Source organism: Ovis canadensis, chromosome 11 (genome assembly GCF_042477335.2).
Source record: "Ovis canadensis isolate MfBH-ARS-UI-01 breed Bighorn chromosome 11, ARS-UI_OviCan_v2, whole genome shotgun sequence".
Taxonomy (NCBI): Eukaryota; Metazoa; Chordata; class Mammalia; order Artiodactyla; family Bovidae; genus Ovis; species Ovis canadensis.
Genome location: NC_091255.1, coordinates 26,588,074 through 26,614,554, shown reverse-complemented (window position 1 = coordinate 26,614,554; position 26,481 = coordinate 26,588,074). Strand labels below are relative to the sequence as shown.

Here is a 26,481-nt window from a genome sequence, read left to right as displayed (position 1 = left end):
ACTGGGTTCAAATCTCAGCTTGCCCACTTAAAAGCTGTGGGATGGTGAGAGAGTGACTTAATCTCTCTGAGATTCAATTACTTGTGTGTAAGAGACTAACAATAATAAATAACAGTTTATAACTGTTGTATGGATAGAATGCTCAATAAATCTCAGTTCACTCCTGCTTTTGCTTAAAATTAAACATAAAATCACTTGTCCCACAGTTTAAAACAAATGGGCATAGTAGTTATCTCCAGTTATAGGCCTCCCAAAATTCAGGTTTAGATATTTCTGTTGTGTCTCAGGTGGTTTCTCCTCCCTCAGGTTATTAGTGTCAAGTTTCTTTTTGTCCCAGGGGTTCTAACTATTCCTTACTACCACCCTTATTATATCTAGTTAAACCTAGATAAACACACACACACACACACACACACAAATCAGGGGGTTATTATGAAAACCCCATAATACACAGTGAATTTTCCATGGTTCTTATGTTTTTCTTTTCTAGACAAAGGGAAAAATATGCAAATTTTTTATTTTAAGTTTCAAACAGAACTGTTGAAATTATTTTTTCATACAAACTTTTATTAGGAAGGTTATTAATATTTTACATTGGAGGGCGTTCCTTTTTAAAAACCGAATTTGATTATCTCTCTCTCAGAACATGTTAGCAAATACAACTTTAGTTTCCTCAAAGTGAGACTTAAACGTTCTTTTTCTTCTGATACAGCTCTTATTGGCTTACTCGAATAGACTCAATGCTTAATCTTAAAGTGATGGGTCCAAGTCACATCTCTGCCACTAAATGAGCAAGTGACTTAACCTCTCTGAGCCTATTTTCTCTTCTGTAAAATGAAAATAATGCCAGCTTCATAGGATCATTATGACAAATTGAGGTAACATACATAAAAGAATACTCACAACTATAAAGGTCAATATGATGGCTATTCTTTCCTTGCACACATATCTAGTCTGGTGCTAGGAAATAGAAAAGGTCAGTGGCCTTTGCTTTTTAGGGGTTTACCAATTCCAAATATGTATGAAAGCCAAAACAAACAAGACCCTTGAAAGCAATTCAAATTCAGTGTGAGGCCGGGGACTAAATATATACCTGTCTTTGACAGTGAATTGGCATCACCAGTCTCAAAAACAGTTGCCACACCAAACTTAAAAAATAACAAAACAACCTAGTCACAGAAGTGACCAACCTTGAGGTGATCTATTAACATTTTATCTATGGAATATAATCTGATTAAGAAGATAGTAATGTGACCAAGATAACTCAATTAATTCTAATTTGTTCGAGGTTATAAGGATTTTTTAGTATGCTACATACATTCTGGACAAAGGAGAATACAAAAAGTGAGAATGTGTTACACAACTCTTCCATAGCATGGATAGCTTTGATTCTCATCATCAGTACTGGTTAGCTACTGTACATTAAAACTACGCCCAGGGTGAAGCCTAGAATGCTATACCATGGCATTCTTAAACGAAATACTCTTTACCAACATCCCAAATCCTTTGGTTCTATTTCTCTGTTCATTGAAGATTTACCATAACCTCTTTGGTTCTATCTGTATTTCCACCCTCCACTTCAAAAGGGGAACCCTATTCTCCTAAATGATGAAGATGGGTAATTTTGTCAGTTACTCTTAATTAACAAATTAGCCTTTAGGCTTATAACTTGATATTTTGTGATTTGCTTAGTATGGTTAGTACTCCAGACCTTGACTGAATTGATGAAACTTCATTTTCTAACCTTGTAAAGCTAAAGATGAGCAATTTAGCAACATCTAATACCCCACAAGCCTCTAGAAAAGGGTTATTTCAGAAACCTAAAGAACAAAACAAAATCTCTTCTTTATTTTGGCAGGGGGAAACTAAAAAAAAAATACTCAGTACAGAACAGTATAACACAGGAGAGCATTCTGAACTTTTTGTCTGAATAAAAAAACAGACTACTTAAAAACCAGCAACAGGTATACCTACTTTTGGATGTGTTTCTAAAATGCCAACTTTTATACTACATGCAAAATCTGCAGAGCTCACTTTCTTAGGTAGAAAATGCGTTGATAAAACCAGCGCTTTGGTTAAATAACCATTCCAAAGATGCCTGCTTCGTAAACAACATTTTGAAATTAACTATAAAGGGCCCAACGCAAGCATTTAAAAAATATAATTGGAAGTATGAAATGGATCTGTGTTTATCGATTGCAATTTTCGACGATAATATTTCATTTTAATGTAATACAAGATCACAGGATTTCAACTGGAAGGACGTCCTTAGAGATCATATTGCCCAACCTGAAATTCAAATCTCAGAGTATTAGCTCGACTCCAAACCAGTCCGGACCGGAAGCCTGAATCGGGCCTACGCATCTCTTTTCAAAAGAGACAGGCGAAACACCGGATTCCCTCTACAGTTTTTGAGAGCAAAATGAGTAGATGCTCAAGATGGGTGTAGATACTTCTAAAAAATCATCTAGTTTGTCCCTCTGACAACTCGTCTGGTGTCCGGGGATCAAATATCTAGGTTTTACTTCTAACATGTTGAGAAGCCACAACCTCTCTCAGTAAGCATCCTGAAGCTTCACCGCACCTTCAGAACATCGTTTTCTTCATTTGATTTTTGGACATTCAAGCTCCCTAGAAATCGCTCCCTTTGGTGGAGCCCTGCGGCGTTCGAGAGCAGCAGCCGCAAGCCCTTGGCTGCCCCAGTCCTCTTCGGGTCTCGCTGGGTGGGATTCGGCCAAGGGCGGCTTGAGGCACGTGGTGATGAGGGGACCAGGGAAGCGATCCCCGCCCCGCGAGCCCCTTAGACCAGAAGCTACCCGACCCGACCCGACCAAACCCCCAGGCAGGCCCCTTCCTGTGAAGTTAGAGACTCGACGATCCAGCAAGGATCTCGGTTCATTTAGCAGGGCCCTCGCCCCCCAGTTCCTCAGAGACCCGCCTCTCCTCAGGGGTCCTGTATACCCCGGGGGCGGCGACTGACGACGCTCAGAAGGCGAGAAACGGCTCCCTAAGCCGCTCGCTGGGTCCCTCTCTCCCCAGAATGCACCGGGGCCAGCAGGAAGGCCGCTCCGACCCCTAATTTTCCCGCGAATTCAGTTCAAAGAGGCGGCCGGGCCCGCGATCGGCAGCGCGCACGGGCCAACCAAGCCGCGCCTCCGCGAGAAGCGCCTCCGCGTGACTGACGGGGGAATCCGCGGGCCAACGGGCTGGGCGGCCGGGCGGCGCGCGCTCCCGCCGACCAATCAGAGCGCCGGGCGGGGGAAGTGGGCGGAGCGAGGCCAGGCTAGGGTGAGCGGTCTCTCGAGCGGAGCGGGGTTCTCAGGAGGAGACACTTTTTTTTTTCCTCCCTCCTTCCCTCCTCTCCTCCTCCCTTCCCTTCCCCTCTCCTCCCCTCTCTCCTCCTTCCCCCCTCGGTCCGCCGGAGCCTGCTGGGGTGAGCGGTTGGTATTGCAGGCGCTTACTCTCCGGGGCCGCCCGGCGGGTAGCTGGCGGGGGGAGGAGGCAGGAACCGCGATGGCGCCTCAGAAGCACGGCGGTGGGGGAGGGGGCGGCTCGGGGCCCAGCGCGGGGTCCGGGGGAGGCGGCTTCGGGGGTTCGGCGGCGGTGGCGGCGGCGACGGCGTCGGGCGGCAAATCCGGTGGCGGGGGCTGTGGAGGCGGCGGCAGTTACTCGGCCTCCTCCTCCTCCTCCGCGGCGGCAGCGGCGGGGGCCGCGGTGTTACCGGTGAAGAAGCCGAAAATGGAGCACGTCCAGGCTGACCACGAGCTTTTCCTCCAGGCCTTTGAGAGTGAGTGTGTTGGAGGCTTTGAGGGCAGGAATCTCCACTCTTGCAGCGTTAGGGGGCCGGGACACTCGTGCTGGGACCCCCTTCGTCTCCTGGAGTCGGTTTGATTCGGGAGTGGAGGGCGAAATTGAGGGGGCTCTTCCGCCTTCGGGGGTTACGGCTCACGGGGGCTCGAAGTCTAAGGGCTTTGGGGGAGATAGGCTAAGGGGTCCAGGTGAGGTTCGTGCCTCCCCAAAGATTTACACGCTAGCTGAGGCCGTGGGGCCCCGCGTTAAGGGCAGGCTGCTTTTAGGTGAGGAGGTCACGGTTGAACTGAACAGTTGGATCTGCGGTACAGGACTAGTTCTTGCTTTCTTTCATGCCTTCCGTACTCCAAGTACAAGGCTGTCGGTTGTAGGTTCAGAGGAGCAAAATTAAGCCTGTGAAGAGAGGAATGCAGTAAAATCGACCAAATTGTCAGTCTGAAATGCCTTCGCAAGAACTTGGTGCTGCACATTAACATGGCACCTTTTGATGCTCTAAACCTTTCAAATCTTTCCACCCATTTAAGGGGGATGTAAACTGAGACAGGTAGTGCTTAAGCAACTCACTTCACTAGACACGCTCTCGGAATTCTGCCCGTTTTGTTTGTGTTCATTTCAGAACATTTTCTGATGTCAATTTCTGTTTTTAAGGTCTGTTTCGAGGGCAAAGCTACGACTTAATTTAGGAAGGGGGCAAGGTGTCTGGAAACAAACAATAGAATTTGTAAGAAACAGCGTGACTATGAGTAACCTGCCCTGTTCTTTAATGAATATTACGTCCTGGTTATTTTCCTCTCTGCTTTGGTGTGGATGTTGTATCTGGATGATATTTAACAGCTAGATGTCTTACAGATACTTGAATAAACTCAGCTCTACCACTCAGTGTCTTTATTTACAATTTTCCGTGGCATATGTTAAGGGCATGGTATCAGCTGTGCTTGGAAAGATGTATTACATTGTTTAATACCCTTCTTTCATTCTCACTCATTAGTGCTTCATGAAACTCTAATTGAAATTTAATACAAGGAATTTCAGTTTTTATTGAAATGAGTATTGAACCTGCTTGAGAGAGATTTACATTATTCTCGCGTTTCCTTAATATAGTTTCGGAAATCTGTAGAGGCTTTCAATTGGAAATACTAAAGCACAGGGATGACAATAAACATACATGTTTGTACCCTTTCTAAAACATCTCATCTCCTTTTAGTTTATTTGAGACTAAAACTTAGCTAACTAAAGATTGAGTGGAAATTTAAAAAATTCTCTCTAAACATTATGAGAAGACAAATCCTCGAAGAAAGTTTTATCTGTCTTGCTTTCTGATGAGTCTGCTTTGTAGAGATGAACTGTCATTAAGAGTTAGATTTGGAAAAAAAAGATTTGGTCACAGAACAACTTGATTCTCTAATATTGATCTTAGTTTCTGAGACATGTATATGCTTTGATGTATTTATGAATACAGTAATTTTTATATTGCTTTATTTAAAGAAATATATTACTAACATGTCATTAATGTAACTGGTATTATGGTATTTGTGTATAAAATATTTTCTATTTATAACCTACGTCCTTTGTAACAAATTTAACTAAACAGCATTAAAAACATTCTGGGAATCTATTACTTTAAAAATATGTGCTGCGATAGTATTTACATACTGAGGTAATATTTTCATTGAGCAAAATAGAAACTTCAACTATAGCTAGAAATAAATTCAATGAAAATTTTAGCTGATCTGTGTTTTAGATTTCAGTACTGACTAATTTTGTTCATATCTGTATTGGGACATCTATCTAGGTAACAGTTGTGTTCTGTTTGAGCTGACTACTGGACAGACTTTTGAAAAGACCAATTAAAAAGTGAAGATTTCATTTTTGTTATTGGCATCAATATGGAGTCCTTTTACGGAATCCAACTATCTCATTTTAGCTACTTTTTAGAAAGAGATGGGTTATTAGTAGTTTATATTCACTAAGTTAAATGAATATAACTACCCTGCGGTTCTGCATACAAACTTGTTTAAAAATAGCTGCCTTAGATATGAAAGGCTTAAAAACAGGATTATAGAGTACCTTAAATTTAAAATAAATGTAGATGCATTTTGTGAGTGTTGTAGACTGAATGTCATTTAATGTGTTGTGCATACTAATTTTCTTGATGTAAATATTCAGTACATGATTTTCATATAGGTGATTAGTTTATATTGGTTATAACATGGGCTGGGTTGGTATTTTCTTAACAACTTAAGTAATGAGTGAATTTAGATAACATTTGGATTTTGTTTCTGTTACCTAGAACCAACGCAGATCTATAGATTTCTTCGAACACGAAATCTTATAGCGGTAAGTAAGCAACAAAATTCATCAGCATTATTTTTTTCCTAGAATTTCATCTATTTAATTTGAATATTTTAACTTTTTTTATAGCCAATATTTTTGCATAGAACTCTTACTTACATGTCTCATCGAAACTCCAGAACAAACATCAAAAGGTACATTTTATGAATCTTATTTCAAGTTGATCAAACCATGTTAAAATTTTGTTTTAAAGTACGATCACTAATGAAAGGTTAAATATGAAAACTGAAGTGAAAGAGTAATTGAGTTGATTGCAAAGCAACTTTTTAAAGTACCACTTTTGTAAATCCCAGTTGATTGCCAGTTTATTCCTGATAGAAATGATTTAGTAGTGAAGTAAATGAAGTGATTTTACTGACTGATGTTTTTGCTCTGTGCTAATAGTTTTTTTCAAGTTTGGTAGGAGTTGATTTAAATATTTACTAAATTAGGGCTTATGGGAACTTATCTTTGATACGTAACTTTACCAGTTAATGTCTGAGTATTTCTTTTATGTTCTAACAGTAAAGAAATCTCATTTTATATTTTTGGTGGTTGTTTTATTAAATGGGAAATACTTTTGAAGTCAATAGGAGGAATGTCTTTAAAAACTTCTTAATCTTAATTACTTAGTCTTAAAGTGAAATCTAGAGGTGTCAGAGAGCTTATTTTTGCTTTTAACATTTAACCGTATATAATTATGGAATGCTAGTTTCTTGTTCTGTGCCCATGGTTATTTACTGAGCATATCAAGTGAACAAAACTTTAAAGGAGAGAACCTCTACTAAGCATTTGGTATTGTTATAGTCTTGACTTAGGAAAACCATTAAGCTTTTCAGTAAACTTTGAAAGTAAACTCCTTTGGAGACTCCTGCTGATTACTAAGTAAGTATCAGTGTTTTTTATGGTAAGACATAGTTTAGTTTTGTAGATCTATCTAGATGTATTTTGAAGGATTGAAATGTTGAAACCATTTGTCTTTTGATAATCCCTCTGGATCCAGAGAGAGAGGGCATGCACATGCGATTGTGCCCACGCCTGCACATGTATTTAACTAGTGAAAACTGTCAAATTTCTAAATAACTAGAAAGAAAATGATAGACTAGGCAGCAGAATTAAATATGTCAGTTCTTTACCTGTCTGCTCTATGCCAGGGTTCAGTAAACTTTTTCTGTAAAGAACCAGATGGTAAATATTTTAGGCTTTGTGGTCCAGGAAACAGAATTGAGGATATTAGGTAGTATATAGGTATTATACAAAAAAGAAAAAACATATGTCAAAAAATTTTTTTATCGATGAAATTCAAAATATAATGATTGAGTGCAGGTTTTTTTTTTTTTTTAATTCCCCCACATGGCCTGCAGGATCATAGTTCCCTCACCAGGGATTAAACCTAGGCTCCGGTGGTGAAAGCACTAAGCCCTAACCACTGGACCACCAAGGAATTCCCTACTGCAGTGTTTTATAATACATGCCTACTAATGAGAAATGTGGAGAAATGTGGAATTCTTTTATTTTTGCAAAGTGGGGTGAGGGGATAGCATTTAACATAACTGGGATTTAGAGTTCTCTATTATCAAATTACTTGGAAATGTTTATCTGTAAAAAGCATTCTGGTTTATAGGCTGTGCAAAAACAGACAATAGGCTGCATTTGGCCAGTGGTCCATAACTTGCAGACCCTTGATTTACTCTATAAAAAGTAGGAGGATTTGATTAGTAAATTTTTCTTTCAATATTTTTAATATGGAAATGAGATCATCTAGAGGACTTTGCTGGCGATCCAGTGGCTTAGACTTTGTAATTGCACTGCAGGGGGTGCGAGTTCAATCCTTGATCAGGGAACTAAGATCCTGGATGCTGCCATGTGGCAAAAAAAAAAATTACTGCAGTTATCATCTAGAATGCTATCTGATTTTAATTTAAAGTGATAAAGTTCTTTAAAAGTAAATTTGAGTTAATCTATAAGTGGATTAAAGAATACATCATAATTGTTTATTAGACTGTCTGTGGGATTAATTTCTCTTGTCCACTAATGAGTGGAAGCCATTCTAGAAGTTGAGTAGTAGAAGTGAATTTTCTTAATTTGGTACCCCATAGGTAAAAAATTGTCTTTGGGGACAGTTTCTAAGCAGTTTGTCAGCCAAGAGACATACACGTTCCATTTAGTCTATTTTCCATGTAAGAATGCATTAAGAATCACTGTATTCTTTTGTTGCATGCTTGGCCTGTATGAGACACTGACTCATTTTTAACACTTATACTACAACTTAGTATCTTCAAATGAGTGCTGTCCTTTTCAAAGTAGTTAGTGAATTTGGAAGGTGATGAATTTAGCGCAGTGATTGTGGTCTTTGTTCACAGTGTTCTTGAAACTGCTTTTACAAAATTGCTTTTAGTACTATCCCTTTGCTCACCATGTTTTGGGAACTCCTTTTGTACCATTATAACAACATAATATTCATTGTTGGAATATACTTATCCTTTTGACATGCAGGTGTAAGATTAAATGTAGTATATTTGTTAAAGTCTTTTACTTTTGTTGCACTTCATAGAGGTATTCAAATTTTATAGGCTGCCACTACCCTGGCACAGTGGAAACACTGGTGAGGAGAGAATGGTGTCTTATTGAGCCCATTTTACTAGGTTTCATGCAAGCTGCTTCTGAATCCTCCCTCCAAAATTTCCTGAAATTTCTTGAATTTTAATAATATTCTCCATTTTGATGACCTTTTGATAACTATATCCCTTGTTAAATCTGAGCTAGAGGAGCAGCACCTGTCTAAAAAACAGAAATACTTGGTGTTGGGAGGTGAGGCTGCTTTTATGTAGTTACCTATATGGTTTGTTTTGTTTTTCCTAAGGAATGCTGGGTTGCTTGTATGATCTGATCTATTTCAAGTGATTATTAATATTCAGTTCTCCTATGAACGGTCTCCATAAAGTTGGAAGAGATGAACCTTGTGACCCACAGTCTTTTCTTCCTACAGACAAGGTTTCTTCTTAATCATTACACAAAGATAAACATTTTGTTCTTAAAAGTTTTCAGAAACTTTACAACCTCCTCAGTAGTACATTTCAGTATTTATACTGAAAAGTTCTTTGTAACTAGCCTAAAAGAATCATAGATTTTTCTTCTTTCTTCTCTCTTATCTATGGAGATTGAAAATGTATTGCCATCCTTCTTAAAGAACTTCTTCCTATGCTTTATCAGATGAAACTTTAATATTGAGGTTTTCAGTAACTCTAAAGGTAAAGAGAGAAGCTTTTTTTAAAAAAGACCTTTTGTTAATGGAGGCTATTTATTCACCTGAAATATAGGTTATATCAATTCTATTCTTCCTCTCAGTGTTTTACTATGGTACATTTACATCAACATTTCTCTGCTGATATTTTATTATAGGGTACAATAGCTGTTTTTGAGGAATGAGCATATTAGTAATTTCTAGTATCTGAATTCAAGCTTTACAAAGTAACTAATGTGGAATGCATGAATCTTTTTGAGTTCTAAATTTGAAGGGAGTATTAGAAATATTTGTTTCCCATTAACATATATGAGTCTAGTTTTTTAGCCTCTAAAAAATGTAAATAGTAGATTACCTTAAGAACAAAGATGAGGCTTATTTTAGAATCCATTCATTCTTAAATTGCTTCCTGAGGGTGTGGTTATTCTTAATTTAAGTTTCTATTTTGTGGAAAACTACTTTTTTCTCTTGTTAAGTTAAAAAGCTGATGATTTTGTTATGATTTGATGATATGTCCTTTAAACTTCAGTTTTTTTCATGATGGTGACAACCATCTCTTTACAGTGACATATTTAACTTTAGCCATTGCTGCTCATCTTTGAGGGTGTTTTACTATACTTCATATGTTTTATGGAATATCCATATTTGTCAGGTTACTTAATAGAAATATGAATGTTTCAAAATATATGTAATTTGCATTTGTTTGGCCCAGTCCAACAGATGCTTGGCACCTACCGAGATTAAGACAACATGCCAAGCACAATGTGGCTTTCCTTGAAGAAGATGAATCTCTGCCCTTTAGAACTTACAATCTAATAGAAATAAAATATTTATTCAAGTTTCACATTTAGGAGACTAAATGTCAAAATAAGTATAAACCAAGTTCCATAGGTAGGGAGAAATCCCTCTAGTTTTGGATTAATTACCCAAGGTTTCATGGAAAAGTTAGCCTTTGAAATGGGACTTGAAGGCTTGTTTGCTGTATTATAATACACACTGTCTCAATAGTATTCATTGTTATGGCTAACCATCCATAATTTATCTTATTAAAAATAAAAATCACATACCCAGTTTGCCTATTCTAGTGACTAAAGTATAATCTGTTTGTTTTTCCCAGTTGAGAAGTGATTATTTTGTTTATCTGTTTCTTCCAGGAAAACATTTAAAGTTGATGATATGTTATCAAAAGTAGAGAAAATGAAAGGAGAGCAAGAATCTCATAGGTAAGATAACCTATCAGTTTACATTAAGTGACAAACTTGAGGAAAAAAGAAAAAGTACAGTGATCATTTTCATTGTGATCACCTCAATATTGTAAGGAGTTAGAGCGAACTTTAGAGGTCATCTGATCCAAACTCATACACAAATCAGGGATTACTTCTCCTGTAGCCTCCCTGGCAGAGACTCCATTCTTAAGCCTAATCTTGAATATCTCCAGTGCTGGAAACTCACTGTTTTCTAAGGCATTTCTGTTCATTATTATTTTTCTGTACTACAGTTTCTTGCATTTTGAATCAAAGTTTCTGTAACTTTTGGAGTTAGTATTAATCCTGCTACCTCGTCTGAAGAAAGATGGAGGCTCATGTTTATGGTGTACTCAGCTGTACTTGAGGTGCTGTGCCAAGTGCTTCACATGATCACATCTTTTCTAAGGAATCATCTACAGTTCTGAGAGAGGCACTTTTTTCCCCTTTCTCATCCTTCCTCTTACTGACGTCCTTCAGACAAAATATTCTTAACTGTAGTTTATATTTGAAATGTGTTTATCACATGATAGTTTCAGAAACCTGGCCTTTTGGACAGAACCTTAATGTGTGTTTTCAAATATGATTCCCAGAGTTAATCCCTAAATGTTCCCAGTTAGCTTAATATCTCCCTAGGCTAGACAGATGCTTCCAATCCTAGACGGTAGGTATCTACTTACTCTTTGATAAGTAAAGAAAGTTGAGTATTATTCTAAAGAGAAACAGGGACTTGGGTGGTATTTGTTTATTCATTGACTACTTTTAGGGGAGAATGTAGAACTAAACATACTAGATTTTTTTTTTAAATGGAATTGAGAAAACGGCCACAGGATTTTTCTTTTTCTCTTGAAGTTTTAAATCATACTTTACCAACTTAGATAGGATGTACGTTAACTCAATGATGCTTTATTTATAGTATCTCATTTTTGTGACCAAGAGGTGTCATTTTTATAATTGCTTTTAAGTTTGCCTTTTCATTTTGGTTATTATTTGAATTTTTTTTAATCTCATTTTTAAAATGTTTGCAGTCTTGTAGGACTGAAGCGTAATTTATTTCCCTATCTAGGCAGACTTTGATTTGTGAATACACTTTGATGGTTCATTCTAGAAGCTGAGATCCCAAATCTTTACCTAATCAATTACTGCCCAAGGAATACCTTACAGTATTGGTTTATATAGACTGAAAATATGCTCAGTGCATGCACTCTATTCTTTACTTGAATTTCTGTTCCAAATCCTCTCTGTTCACCTGCCCTGGAAAGACCTTTTGGGACCCTCTGGGCCTTTTGTAGTTAAAGTGTGAAGCTGTAGTCAGAGCCTGACCATACATCCTCACTTCTTTTCTCCTAAACACTTTAATAGTTTGCCCTCAGGTCTTCTGAGGCTTGTGTGAGAAGGAAGAGTGAAAACAAACAGAAGAAAACTTGAACCTTTCTTCATCTCCCCCATCAAAGTTCTACCTTCATCACTGCTAAACGTGACTACTATCTCATTGTGACCTTGGCTTAGATAAATATTACAGAACTTCTCTTAGAGTGTGTGTTGTGAAGAAGATAGATTATTATACTGGTACTCACCAAATAATTATATTCCTTTTGACCCAATGAGTTTAACAACTCTGCCAGTACTATAACAGGGGTATTGTTGACCAACTCACAGAAACTTCAGAGAGTTGCATAGAATTCCTGCTTGTAATTTTAAAAATAGTCTAGGATCTAACTGGGACCAGTGAGTTGGTCATTTCAGCTCCCCAAAATCTTTTTAAACAGACCTATCTGTGTTGGAGCTGACCATGCTTAATACTCAGCAAGGCTCTTCAGGCCCATGAGGTGTTGAATCACTGTACTCAATGTTCCACCCCCCAAGCCCCACACCACACACACTCCATCTTTGTGAACGTCTCATTGTTGCTCCCAGAGTCACTAAAGTTAACTGAGAAATTGGTTCATTTTAAGTTTACCCACAAGGCCCTATGTTACTAAATTCCTTCAATGTATTTTGCATCTCGAATTAGGCATAATGCTGCCGTTCTACTAAACTTTATTATCACATAGGATTGTAAGTTCCCTAGACAGCAGTATATAATGTCAGCACTATAAAACCTTAGTTGCAAGATCTATTGTCAAATTCTCTTATGGGAGAACAAGGTAAATCTTTGTTGTTCCATGAAATTAATTAGTAGACCTTAAAATCTTAAATCATGTACAAATAAAGTATCTCCCATCTATATTTTTATTTTATACTATCTTAAACATAAAGCTCTTACTCAATTTAACTGGATCCTGGGTTTGTTTAGTAGCTACAGTTGGGATATATTCCATTGGAACTCATGTTTTTTCAGTACTTCAACAGTCTTAATGTCTCCACTCCCAAACCTAATGCATTTCATTCCCCAAAGTTCCAGGAGACTGTTGAGATACCCCAGATACTGTAGTACTAGAGCCCAAACGTTAGAACAGTCACATGCCTGATCTATTTAACACAGTTGTAGAGACTTAAAAACAACCAAATTCCTGGCATTATCTGTGCAGAATGAAGTTGGTGTTGAAGGATCTTTTTTGTCCTTTGTACTTTAACTCTGCGGTTATCTTACTTGTCACAGATAATGGCAGAAATTTATTAGGGGATAAGCTGATAGAAAAAAAGAAACATGGGATATTTCATGGTTTTCACTTCTTTAAGGTATCAGTCAGTTTGTGACAGTAGATCAGGGTTGCATTTATAACCTTAAAACTCAGTAGTAATACCCACCAACTATGAAGATTATTTCTTTTGTTATTCAATGGCTTCTGTGAACTTGATAGCAATTAGCAAATTTTAGAAATTCATAGTGGTCGCATCTCTAGTCTCTATTTTTTCCTAATCTTTTTTTCTTGCTCTTCTGGTGTGGTTATGTATATTTAAAATGTCTTTCTTTTTAAAGAATTTATGATACAATACTTTATGTTCTGTCCTCTCCATCTCTTGTTTCTGACTTGCCAGTATATTGTGGATTTTGAACTTATTTTGAGTTTTGACCAAGCACTGCAATTCATTGGTATAAATTTCTGATCTTTTTGTAGTATTCTGTTTTAGCAAGATCCCAGGGAGTCTCTTGGGCTATTAATCCTACCAGTTTGGGAATTCTGTAGTCACAACTCCTGACTTCTAAGTGCATCTCCACTGACTGAAAGGTAGCATGAAAAGATTTCCAAATTGGAATTGCTTCCAGAAATATTTCCTGTGGTCAATTTAGAAGCATTTCCACTTAATCATTTTCCATTCCTGGTCTTGTTAGTAGCTGGAAAAATTCCTTCCAAAGATAACTCAAGTAGAACATCTACTAGGTATATTTCCAAGCCTATGTTTTTAGTAGGTTGAAAAGGTAAAGTGCCTTCCAACACTTTATGTTGTTGTTACTACAGCTTAAACTTTTGAGTTAGTAATCTTCCTTTTCTTATCATCTTTTTGTACTGTAACAAAATTTGGATCTATTTTTTTCTGGGATTTCCATTTCCTTCATGTACCATGTCCCAGACACTTTACTAAGACCTAGTGGATGTAATGGTGACCAAAACAGATGAAGACCTTGCCTTTCTGGAGTTTATCAGCATTTAGGGAAAAAAGGCATAATTGTATAATAAATATAAGTGCTGGAAAGTAAAAGTAGACACATAGGGAAACTACGGCTGTATGAGGCAGGAGAATCAGCTCTTGTTTGAGAGTCTCATTTGGGAATAGAAATGTTCAATGAGAGCTTCCCTGAAGGAAGAAGCTGAGATTTGAAACATGAATATAGGAGTAAAATGAGGATAGAGGGTGAGCAGGTAGGTGATTCTAGATAAAGGGAAGGTAACATCATTTGAGGGCAGTGTGTACCTGACTAGAGAGAAGATGACATTTGATGAGGCTAGAGCAGATGGCCATGACCAGATAATGCAGAACCTTGTACGCTATTTAAGATTGTGGGTCTTTATCCTGAGAAAGCTGTAAATTATTTTAAATAGATATATTGCATTAATGGTGTTACTCTAGCCACCTGTTTTGTAGGTTTAGCTGCATTTTTAAAACTTCAAGCTGCTTCTTAAGTTGAGTATGTGTCTTTTTCCACCATAATAGGATCTGATGTCTTCCTCCCTTTCTCTCTCTTTTTTTTTTTTTAACAATTTTGTCTTGATTGTAAGTTTTGAAGTTGTTTTCATATCAACATCCTTTCAGACTTAAGTTTTAATTGTTCCTTTTTTAGAATCTGGACTGTAAATTTCTTTGTGCCTGTGTACTTCTGAAGGTGCCTTATCATTCACCACTAATCATACATGATTCTTAAAATCTAGGTATTTGAGAACAGATTTTTTTCCCCCAAAACAATATCTTTATTGACTTTTTTTCTGACTACAGCCGCTTTTTACTTAAGTCTTAAGGAAAATAAACATCTTTTGGAAACAGCTTGATACACACAGTTTACAGTGTGAAGCAATATACTAATAAGAAATGCTCGTCGTCTTAATGTTTACATCATAACATTAAATGTAACTTAGCTTATCATCACACTTGACCTATTTTGAGGTCATACAGCTATGACTCTAGAAATGAAGTCTTAAACCTGCCGCTGTCAGATTAATGTATAAATTTGAGGCACTCATCTTGGTTTCTTTCCTGCATAAAAATGTTGGTCCTTCTGTGGGATCTGTCTCCTCCTAAAGTTTGAGTTTCCTACATGAATCTCATCTCAAAATATTCATCTCTTATGAATTTAAATTTACTTAACCTTATTCTGCTTTACAATTGTCAGATACTTGTCAATTACTTGTGCTTAAAATCTTATCCCAAAATTTCACATTCCCCCTCTAGTTTCCTGTTCCCATATTGCTTTCTTCCTAAGAAGATAAAAATAGGAAACACATCACGAAGATGAACCAAATCCTTATCTGATATCTTATTCTGATCATCTAAGCTGGATTCTGTGCTGCCTAAGACCAGATAGGTTTGACAAGGCCTACGTGTTTCTTTTTTCCCTTCCTCTGATCCAGCTTAACCAATTAAGATGTAGACACAGTAGCCACAAGAGAGGGAAAGGGGTAAATCAGAAAGGGAGAGAAAACTGTCCTCTTTCCTTGGACTAAATCACTGGTGAACAGGATCAACTTGGCCTCATTGTTTCATTGTATTCTAGGCACATATCAGTGTTTACTTTTAGGAGGGTGTTTTCCCCTAAAAGTGCTTACTTTTAGGGAAAATTATGCATAGCAAATCACATTGCCAAATTTGTTTTTTAAGCTGGTTAATTGAAATTTGGAATTCCTTTTCTCAAACAATGTTATATGGTGGCTGAATGGATTTGCCATCTCATTTAATTTGTAATGTACCATTTAAAACTGTGCCTCAAACCATCCTGTGGTGACCTTTTTGTTAGTTTTTAATTTCCAATATTTTGTAGATGGATACTTTGTGTAAAATATATTGATCATGTACTTGGATGTCATGGCAATGCTAAATTTCTATAAAAATGGTTAAAGTCTAATTCTCAATATTTTGCCTTGTGGCATGGTAACAGTTTCTCCAGTTATCTCAGTGGGTAGACCAGGTTTTGAATAACACTAATATAAAGTGTTTTCTGGGGTAGATCAATGCAGGGTACTTTTGTTGTTTCATAGTTGGAACCTAGGATCGAATTTCCTATAAAAACAATGTAAATAATTTTAGAAGTACCACAATATAATGGGTCTTGATCCCTGACCTTAAAAATCTTACACCTGTAGGGAGGACATCATTATCCTTTTGAAAATCATTTGTTGAGTGCCTTTCTGTAAGACATTACTGGATACAAAGGACACTGATATGTTAGAATGTGTATGAAAAAATTGTGACAAAAAGTGGTAAATACAAGTGCTTATAAAGGAAAGTAAGCTCTGGGTTGATTGGGGATAGGGTCTTATGTAGAAGGGGAAGCAAGTACTTTGATGGATATCTTTAGTCTTTTATCCATGTCTCCCAATCTTCATTTTATAGATACCAGGTCACAGCTAATAACTGGAGCCAGAATTCAAACTTGGATTTGCCTCTATTTTATCATTCTATTCTACTTTCTTATATGAGTCTTTAGTAGGGCTAAAGAGAAATAGGAACCATATCACAGACAGCACTTAGACAAAAGATTTGGCAGTTGGGGACCCATTAGAAAATTGGAGAAAGGATTGATTCATTTAAAATGATGTTTTAAGAAAAATTAACCTGGCCTTTAGTATGTAGGTTTAACTGAAGCAACTAAGAGTAGGATAGGCTGGTTGTGACTAACGAATTATAACATGTGGAAACTGGAATATTTCTCTCAGTCTCAGTTTTATTTTGGAGTTTCACCTGTTCTACGTTACAAGGTTTCGTTTATGGAACAGTTTTTTATAGAAAAATGCTAGTTATCTTTTAGTGAAATGGCTTGTAGAGTTTATAGATGGTATATATACTTTTTAAAAATCAACTTGGTATATAATTAATATTCAGTATAATACACTCACCTTAAGTATATAGTTTGAGTTTTGACAAATGTATGCATTTGTGTAACCGTAACCACAGTTAAGATATAGAACATTTTCATCACCTTGGAAAAAGTCCTTTGAGCTCATTTACAGTTGATCCTCTTAATGTACTTGAAAAAAATTTTTCTTGATTAAGTTACAGTTACTAATTTTTCCTTTGTGTTTATGCTTTTTAACTCTGCTTGAACCCTTACACTTCATAGTCATTTTGTTAGTCTGTTGATATCCTAGCTTACTTTTCTTAGTACCATTCTAAAAATGCCCTTCAGGACTCCCACCCTGTATTTTTTTAGCATACACTTTCATGGATTATCTCACTAGAAAATAGAGGCATCCTCACATCTTCTTTTGAAATATCTCACTTAACCTCCTATTGCGCTAATACTTGGAGTCCTGGGCACAGTTACAGAACTAACTTGTTAGTAATATGGCCTCATTTCTAACCATTGCTCGTTCCTTGACGCTCTCTTGCCTCAAAAGTCTATATAACTGTTCCCCTCTGGTTATATGAATGCATAAATTGTCACCATCATTTAAAAAAAAAAAGATACCCTTTTTTGAACCATATTGTGCTTTTACTGTTTTACTTTGATTCTTTACACTAGTAAATTTCTTGAGTAAGGGTTCAGTACTGCTTCCCTTTTCCCAACATCTGTTGTCTGTAGCCCTCTATAATCTGGTGTCTGTATCACATGACAGAAACTGTTCTGGAAAGTTATGAATGGCTCCTGATTTAAAGATAGATTGCTCTTTGCCAGTTTAAAGCTACTACAAAAGACTGTTGATGTTTTTATTTATCCCAACTTAATAGTTTTTCCATTATAGTAAATAGTTTTTGAAACAAAAGGATCATTATAATTTATGCTTCCTTTTCATTGCTTATTAAACTAAAACTGAAAATGACATGTTGAATAGTAAGTAACAAATTGATAGCATATTTGTGATTGTGTATTTCATCCCTCATTAAAGTAGAAAGTGATGGTTCTGCATCATTTGTTAAGGAGGTTGAAATTCTGTAGCTTGACAATACACAAAACACTTGAGTATTGAGTAGCATGGATTCAGCTATTGTTTAGAGGGATGGGAAGGGAAATCTGTCCCCGTTTTACAGGTAGAACATTAAAGCACTATAAATCATCTTGCCTTTTATTTGGTGGTCTCTTTCTGCCTTGCTTCTTTGGTGTTTTTTCTATTTGTGTGGTGTCTATATTTCAGTGTGTATAGACACACTGTTTTGGATGTCACACTTAACACGGAAAGCATGGAGTCATTAGGCTTGAATAGAGTTAAGAATTAGACAGCCAAATATTTATAAGTTAGCTGAAGTAGCTTTGATTTCAGTGTTATATTTAAAGTCTAAGTTATTTTTGTTATAGCATATTAAAGTAGTAAAATTTTTTGTTTGTTCTGTTTAGCTTGTCAGCTCATCTGCAGCTTACATTTACTGGTTTCTTCCACAAAAATGGTATGTATTTACAAGTAAACTTACTGGCAGTCTACAGTAGTACACCTTTGTGAATGCAAAAACCCCCCACTAAACTGTAAATTTGTAAAATCGTATTTAATGGAAAAGATGTTGATTCTCATCTAATTTCTCTTTAATGGATTTCCCCAGCAATTTCAGTTATGGTTTTTGTGGTCAATAGTGGAATATGGAGGATGTAACTTATAACTCATTAAACTTTAAAAGTAGTAGTTCTTAAGTCTTAGTCTATGTGGAAACATTTTGACAGTTTGTTTGAAATACATATACCTGGACCCTCTAAGGCCTCAGATCTAGTAGGGTTTTGGTGGAGTTAAGGAGTCTGTATTTTAATAAGGCATGAAGGTAATTCAGAAATAGGTTGTCTGAGAAGTTTTAAGAAACTACTTTAAATAAAGAATGTGTATAACTGAGTCACTTTCTTATACATCAGAGGTTGGCACAACATTGTAAATCAACTATACTATTATAAAAATAAATAAAAAACTCTTAAAAGCTTTAAAAAATTGTAGGTCAACCTTGTACATACATAACATTGTGCTCAGCACCTGGTTTCCTTACAGCTTTCTTGCTGTCCATTTAAGTTATGAGTGGATTTTTAAATTATTAAAATAATCAATATTTTATGGGTTCATTCTTGAAGGCAAACATTAGCTTATCTAAATAGATGAAATTCCACCTCTAAAAACTCAATCATACCTTTTAGGGCTCCAAGTATTGCAGTTAAAAAAAAACTGTATAACATTATCTTACCAACTCAGAGCCCTCATCTTTCCGAAGATCACCAGTAGAAAATACAGGAAAGACTTAGTAAAATGAAATTTCTTAGATTTTGTTATTTTTTATTTACAACATTTTTCAAACTTTATAAAGATGGTGAGAATTTTAATTAATTGCCTCAGAACCTGAAATAGGGATAAACATTTTGAATTTTTTTCTTCATGACATTTTATGAAAAAACCCAAACAAACTTTGTGGCCATCCCAGTACAAAGCTATAACAACTGAAACGAGCACTGCTAACCAATGGGATGTATCAATATGTTAGATATTGTAAAAGGAAAATTACATAGTCTTGAATGTTACTTCATTAAAAAAAGGTGAAAGCATACTGGGAAAATTTCAGTTGGTTTCAAAATGGATAATATGCCTCTGGACTTGTCCATCTTAAATTTAAATGTGTATCCTTTAATATAATCATGCAATGTAATAAAATCTTTATAAGAAACAGGTCAAGTTGTTCATCCTTGATATTGTTTAGTAAGAAACAGTGTAATAATAAATAGAATGGTTATGTTAGAACAGTTTGATAACTAGTCAAGTTTTTAATGTAAGAAATTTGAAGTCTGGTCATATCCTATTAGTCTGGTCATATTAGCAGCTAATGTTAACTTCTAGTTTTGCCTTAGACCTGGTCTGTTTTTTTAATAGAAGTATCCTGAGTGGCATTTTCATGTTTTTTCTCCTAAATCATTTATAATTATCTTGTAGAGTTCTTATTTCTAATCACTCATTATATTTAATCTCCTGTGGTACTTAAAAAGTACATGAATTCTAATACTTTAGAAGCTCATAATATGAATTTTATAGGTTTGTTAGCCCTTTGTTCTCAGGTACTTCTATAAACATAAATTACTCATCACTGAAATTATTGGTGGATATTAATAGAATACTATTTACTAATATTATATAAGTAACAGTAATTTACTTGAATTAATTAGTTGACAAACTGCCACATGGTATGATAATTTTTTTCCTGTCTACATGACAGAACAGTTCAAGAGTTGCTCAGATTCACTTAAAGTTTTATTTTTTTCTTGATATTACTGGAGTAAATGAGAGAGTAAACTGTCAATACTTCTATTTCCAGAAAGTAATTTCCCATTATAACTTTGAAATTAGTGGAAGTTGGAAAGAAGCAGATATATTGCCTCTCTTGTCTATTCAAGGTATATTTGTAGTTTTTTTTAAGAAATAATATTTTTAAGAAACCAGGGTAGAAAAATAACATCCAGATCCCTAAAATATTATTTTTTCTTTTATTTTTGAATGAAGACTTGTTTAGCAGTTACTACTTATAACTGCTTAGAATGAATACACAGATTATTAGGGTACTATTTTCATGGTGAGTATTGTTCAGAGAATATTTTTGTTATTGCATTTTGGACATTTGGATATTTTGGCTATGTTAAATTATCTTTATCCTGGATACAGCTTTCAAGAGGCTGATTCAAATGTGTTTTATGTATATACCCTGAGTAAGAAGAATATTTCTAAGCAGAAAACGTGTTGCCTAAAATTTCAGAACAAAGATTATTTCTTTGTATATGGATTCATCTATAACATATATGTGTGTATTACTCATCTATAACATATATATGTGTGTGTATACATATATATAACATAGTAACTGTATATTATTGAAACTTAATGATAAATGAATGATAAAATATTTAAGGTTTTGGACTATTAGTGCCTTTGGCATTAAAGATAAATTGTAGGGAAGTATTCTGGAACCTTAATTGGCAGAAGCCTTTTTTCTAAGTTCATTGATAAAAAGACTATATATTATCACTTTTTAAGATTCCTAAACTCTGTAAACCATGTAAACCAAGAGATTCCCCTAGGTAGTAACTAATATCTTGATATTTGCTATCCCATTTATGCTGTAAAGAAATTCTGGGGGAGGGAGGGGGATTCAGAATGGGAAACACACGTACACCCATGGCTGATTCATGTCAATGTACGGCAAAAACCACTACAATATTGTAGAGTAATTAGCCTCCAATTAAAATAAAATAATTTAAAAAAGAAAAAAAATTGTAATAAATGGGGAAAATCTGAAAAAAAAAGATTCTGGGGGAAAGGTCAAAACTAGCTCACTCGCTTATAAAATGATAATATGTTTATATTATTATAAATAAGTTATGTTTAATATTTTTTGAAATCCTTTTTTCTTTTAATCCTTTTGGTTACAAGCTTTGGTCACATCAGAGAGCCTTTTAGTTTAGACATCTGAGCATTCAAAATGAAGTGAAAGATAGTAACCAATTCAATTTAAATATGTCTTAAACTAGTAAATTTTTCTAATAGATTTTGGGAGAAAGAAAAAAATGTTTATTTTGTGTCTTCCCTCTCCTGAACTATTTCATTTATGCTTTCTAAGAAGTCTTAACTGTATTTGTTAAATTTGGAACTGACTTGGAGAAAAGAAATGAGTAAACTTCTGAGAAGACTTCATTATAGAAAGTCTTTGTTTGAAATTCTCAGACGTCTTAGGAAAATGAGTACTATTTTTAAAAATAGATTTTGAAGTATTGTTTTTCTATTTAGATAAACCAACACAAAATTCAGAAAATGAACAAAATTCTGTCACCCTGGAAGTCCTGCTTGTGAAAGTTTGCCACAAAAAAAGAAAGGTAATGTATAAAATGATACTGGTGGACTAAATGGAATAATTTTTTTCCGTTAAATATGTTTATGCAAATATATGTGTTTTTAAACTATGTGGCTGTTGTTTAGTTGCTAAACCTTGTCCGACTCTTTTGTGACCCCATGGACTGTAGCTTGCCAGGCTCTTCTATTCATGGGATCTCCCATGCAAGAATACTGGAGTGGGTTGCCATTTCCTTCTCCAGGGCTCTTCCCGACCCTGGGATCTAACTCAAGTTTCCTGCATTGGCAGATGGATTCTTTACCACTGAGCCAGCAGGAAAGCACTTTTAAACCTTAAAAGCTTTAAAATATGTTGATGGCTGAACTGTAAAATTGATAACCTCTTTTGCCAACCTCCCATGTCTTCAGGTTTTTCTAATCTGACTGTAGGTATCTGCATAAAACTTTGTTATAGAAGTGTGACAATGTGGGGGAAGAAGCTTATTTTTTAGCGTCTTAGGACATAAATTCAGTTGCTTCCTGCTACTCTAATCTCTTAATTTTTTTTTTCACCTTAGCTATTTAAACACACTGGTATTTTAAATAAGGGCTAAGAGAGTGTTCTTCCCTAAAGAATTATCTTATACCAGTACTCTCAGGCAAAGAAATTCAGCTGCTAGCGTTATCAGTCATTAACTTGTTAATATATTGCTTCAAATTTTTATTTGCAAGATGAAATCATTTTACCATAGAAACAAGTGTTATACTGGTTAAATTTCCTGGGAACCCACCAAAGCCAGTAGGTTTACTTTTAGTAGCCTTGGAAGTCCTTCGGTGTTTTAAGAATAGGAGGGACTTCCCTGGCATTCCAAAAATTTAGGACACTTTCACCACTGGGAGCATGGGTTCTATCCCTGGTTGAGGAGCTAAAAGCCCACGAGCTGTGGGGCAAGGCCAAAAAAAAAGAGTAAGAATGGTCTGTATAGAGGTTCCTATTGCTAATGCTCTTCCAAAATCATAGTAAGATGATGTGGTAAAAACTGCTAGAGATATGGAGTAGACCAAAGTGATGGGAGATACCAGTGTAACTGTATATTAAAAACTCTATAAAGGTTAATTAATAATACTCTCTAGTCCTCCAAACCCCACACACAGTAAGTAGTAATGTGAAAATTCTTTAAGATATATTATTTAGGCAAAAAAGAAATGACTATAACTATAGTATGATCCTTCTTGTGTTAAGAAAAGGCATAAATATTTTCGTCAAAGGATATGCACAGCCACTTGCTAATATCAGTCCTCTCTAGAGTATAAGAACTGGGGTGATGGAGACTTGAATTTTTCCCATTTTACACTCTTGTAGAACAGAATTTTAAGACTATAAGCATGTATTCTGTTTGTTTTAAAACAGAAGCTCCTAAAATGGGTACTGTATTTTCTTGTTATAAGGTCGTCTGCATCTTGCAATTTTTTGGCTTTGCTCTTTCAGCATAGCCCTGGTTAAATAACGATAGACCATTACTCATAAGATGATTAATATTACTTTTTATAGACAATATATTTCAATATATGGATTTATTATTTCTTAAGGTTGTTGTCAGGGTTATCGTAATCATCTTTTTTCATTTCTAATGATCCTATTAGTTACTTTGTTAAAACTAGAATATTTAAGGGAAAAGAGTAGTTTACATGAGTTGTAATACTTGAGGCATGGTTTTAGTTCTATATTTCTGACTTAACACTTTAAGATGACCATCAGCTAAATATAAGATATACTATATCATTATTTTCATTATATTGAGGAAGTCCTCAATTGTGTTAATATTTGAAAGATAGTTGATTGATATTTTCTTTGTGCTTCATCACAATTTTCAGACCTTTGTTTAGAATCTTAGCATGCCATTTGGAAATCATGCCCTAAACTGTACTTCCTATAGCTGTGATTAGAGGTTTTATTATCATTCTTATCATTGCATATACATAAATAAATATAATAATCTTTGCCTTTGCAGGATGTAAGTTGTCCGATAAGGCAAGTTCCTACAGGTAAAAAGCAGGTGCCTTTGAATCCTGACCTCAATCAAACAAAACCTGGAAACTTCCCATCCCTTGCAGTTTCCAGTAATGAATTTGAACCTAGTAACAGCCATATGGTGAAGTCTTACTCATTGCTATTTAGAGTGACTCGTCCAGGAAGAAGAGAGTATAATGGGATGATTAATGGAGAAACCAATGAAAATATTGGTAATTTTTATTTTAATAATTTTGTTAGATTTTATTGTTGGAGATTAAGATGAACTGTAAAAATGATTGAAGTAGTGCATCTTCATAGTACTCATAATTGTGTACAAACTGTTTTTTTAAGAGGGAAAAATGCAGAACTAGAAGTTATTGCATGCGCTCTAACAACATGGCCTTTATTAGGAAATCTCTAATGAGATAATTAATATTGCGGTAAATTGGCCTGGTGCTTACGCTATTGGTTATTGTACTGTACTAGGTATTTAATTTGTAAAATTTTCATTATTATATGGTGAAACATTTCATGTAGTAAAAAAATGTATGTATATATTGAACACTGGATGGAAAAGATTGGTATTTAAATTAGTCTCTGAGCAAATAATTCATCCTTTCCCCCAGCATGTGAAGAATTTCATACATACAGAACATTCAGAAGAATTTGGTAGTGAACAACTATTTATCTACCACTTAGATTCTACAGTTAACATTTTATTATACTTACCACATATCTATCCTTCTATCCTCCACACTGTTCTGAATCCACCTTTGAGGTAACTATTCATATAACATATAGGTGCTCAGGACACAAAGATGATTAAGAAATCCAGTCCCATCTTCCAAAGCCTCATAACCTAGAATAAGAGATAAACATAAAATATAATTGCAGCTAAATGATCCATGGTATAATAGAGGTATTTTTGAAGGTTAGTGGAGAAATACCTTGACAAAAATAATCTTTGAGTCTTGAGGCATTCTTTGAAGTTCTTGGAAAGTAACCACGAATGAGGAGGAATTTTTTTCTCCTTGCCTAGCAGGGAAGATCATTCTGAATCGAAACTAACATCTGCAAAGATGTGGGGTTAATAATGTCAGTGAATATTAAAAAGTAAGAACATACACATAAGGTAGAAACATAAAATTGAGGGGTGTCAGTCTGGGTATTATGTTGCAACTTCCTGTACCTCATCTGGGATAGAGTATATGCTATGTGAAGGGTCCAAATGTCATAAATCTGGTGTATTTGTTTGAATATTTGATTCATGAGTAATGTTTGTCAAATTCAGATGTCAATGAAGAACTTCCAGCTAGAAGAAAACGAAATCGTGAAGATGGGGAAAAAACGTTTGTTGCACAAATGACAGTATTTGATAAAAACAGGTAATGTTGGACAGGCAAGGCTCCCATGTTTTAGGAATGTTTTTATTTTGAAGCAGAATATAGTGGTGATACTGTTTCTTTGCCTTTCTCTTTATTACTATGGATGAAAAAACAAATTTGCAAATACTAAAGTTTTCTCTTTATCACCTAGAAAGCAATAAATACCGATGAGTTGTTTGAATGTTCAGTTAAGATTGTTTATTCAGCAAGTATTTTCTCAGTGTCTACTTTTTTGTTAGATACTGTTTTCGCCCATGAGGAGGCAGCAAAACCCTTGCCCTCATGGAGCTTAAATTCTAGTAGAGGAAACAGGTACTACTCCCCAAAATTGTATCAGCTAATGTACTTAGTGAGAATGCTGTGAAGAAAAATACGAGAATAAAGGGTTGTTTTATAAAGAAAGCCTCTGGGAGAAGGTCATATATGAGCAGAGACTTGAATGAGGTGGGCTTCATGCAAATATTGAGATTATGTATTTATCTGAGTTAAGGAAGAAAATTGTGTGTTACCATCATTGTGTGGCTCTGTGTGCATTTGACACAGGGTAGGAAGGAACACTTGGATTTATAATCATTTCTGCAGTTTTCACTTGGGAATTAAGCACCCTAGTGCCAGTAAAGAACCACTGGGAAGCGAATGCCGTATTCTTTATTTAGTATGATTAGAGGATGAAACCTGTAATATGCCATGATTTCTTGTCCTGAGGTGCTCACTGTAGTGAACACAGTTCACTGTCAGTCAGGGATAGGAGAAAGCCAAGCCAACTAGTGCCTTTCTCCTGCTCTTTAAAAAGTAGATTATTGCCTTGATATAATCCACTTACTAGCCACCAGGGTAAAGAAAGTTTCTGGGCTTTTAATGGGAAAGCAAAGGTGATTAGGAATAGTGCGATTGATTTTGCTACCATGTTGTCTTTGAGTCTATCACTTAATGTCAGCGACATTGTTTTCTCTAAAGTCAGAAATTTGAAAGGGGTTATGTCTGTGGGAAAAGCAATTAGGCTGTCGTACACTGGACTTCATCAATGTTAGTAAATGTTCTCTTTTAGGCAGTGTAGGAGGAGGGGTACATTATATTCTTTTAA

The 26,481-nt window shown here is 35.6% G+C and overlaps 1 protein-coding gene and 1 long non-coding RNA gene across 3 annotated transcripts in view; one reads left to right on the top strand and one right to left on the bottom strand.

Moving 5' to 3' along the window:
* Nucleotides 1-500: 500 nt before the first annotated feature.
* LOC138447254 (uncharacterized) lies at nucleotides 501-25,884 on the bottom strand. Its single transcript, XR_011259750.1, has 3 exons — nucleotides 24,960-25,884; nucleotides 24,742-24,871; nucleotides 501-4,203 (listed from the first exon to the last, which is right to left on the bottom strand). It is a non-coding gene; the product is annotated as an uncharacterized lncRNA (long non-coding RNA).
* The window catches only part of SUZ12 (SUZ12 polycomb repressive complex 2 subunit), a 39,048-nt gene continuing 15,822 nt past the window's right edge, over nucleotides 3,256-26,481 (top strand). Inside the window, exons 1-8 of one of the 2 annotated variants that reach the window (XM_069602890.1) lie at nucleotides 3,278-3,787; nucleotides 6,101-6,147; nucleotides 6,232-6,296; nucleotides 10,540-10,608; nucleotides 18,557-18,606; nucleotides 21,957-22,042; nucleotides 24,011-24,242; nucleotides 25,304-25,397. In XM_069602890.1, coding sequence (XP_069458991.1) covers nucleotides 3,514-3,787; nucleotides 6,101-6,147; nucleotides 6,232-6,296; nucleotides 10,540-10,608; nucleotides 18,557-18,606; nucleotides 21,957-22,042; nucleotides 24,011-24,242; nucleotides 25,304-25,397 — 917 coding nt within the window. In that variant the 5' untranslated portion in view covers nucleotides 3,278-3,513. Of the gene's footprint in view, nucleotides 3,788-6,100; nucleotides 6,148-6,231; nucleotides 6,297-10,539; nucleotides 10,609-18,556; nucleotides 18,607-21,956; nucleotides 22,043-24,010; nucleotides 24,243-25,303; nucleotides 25,398-26,481 lie in introns of both variants that reach the window. The other variant, XM_069602889.1, reaches the window with a different exon arrangement.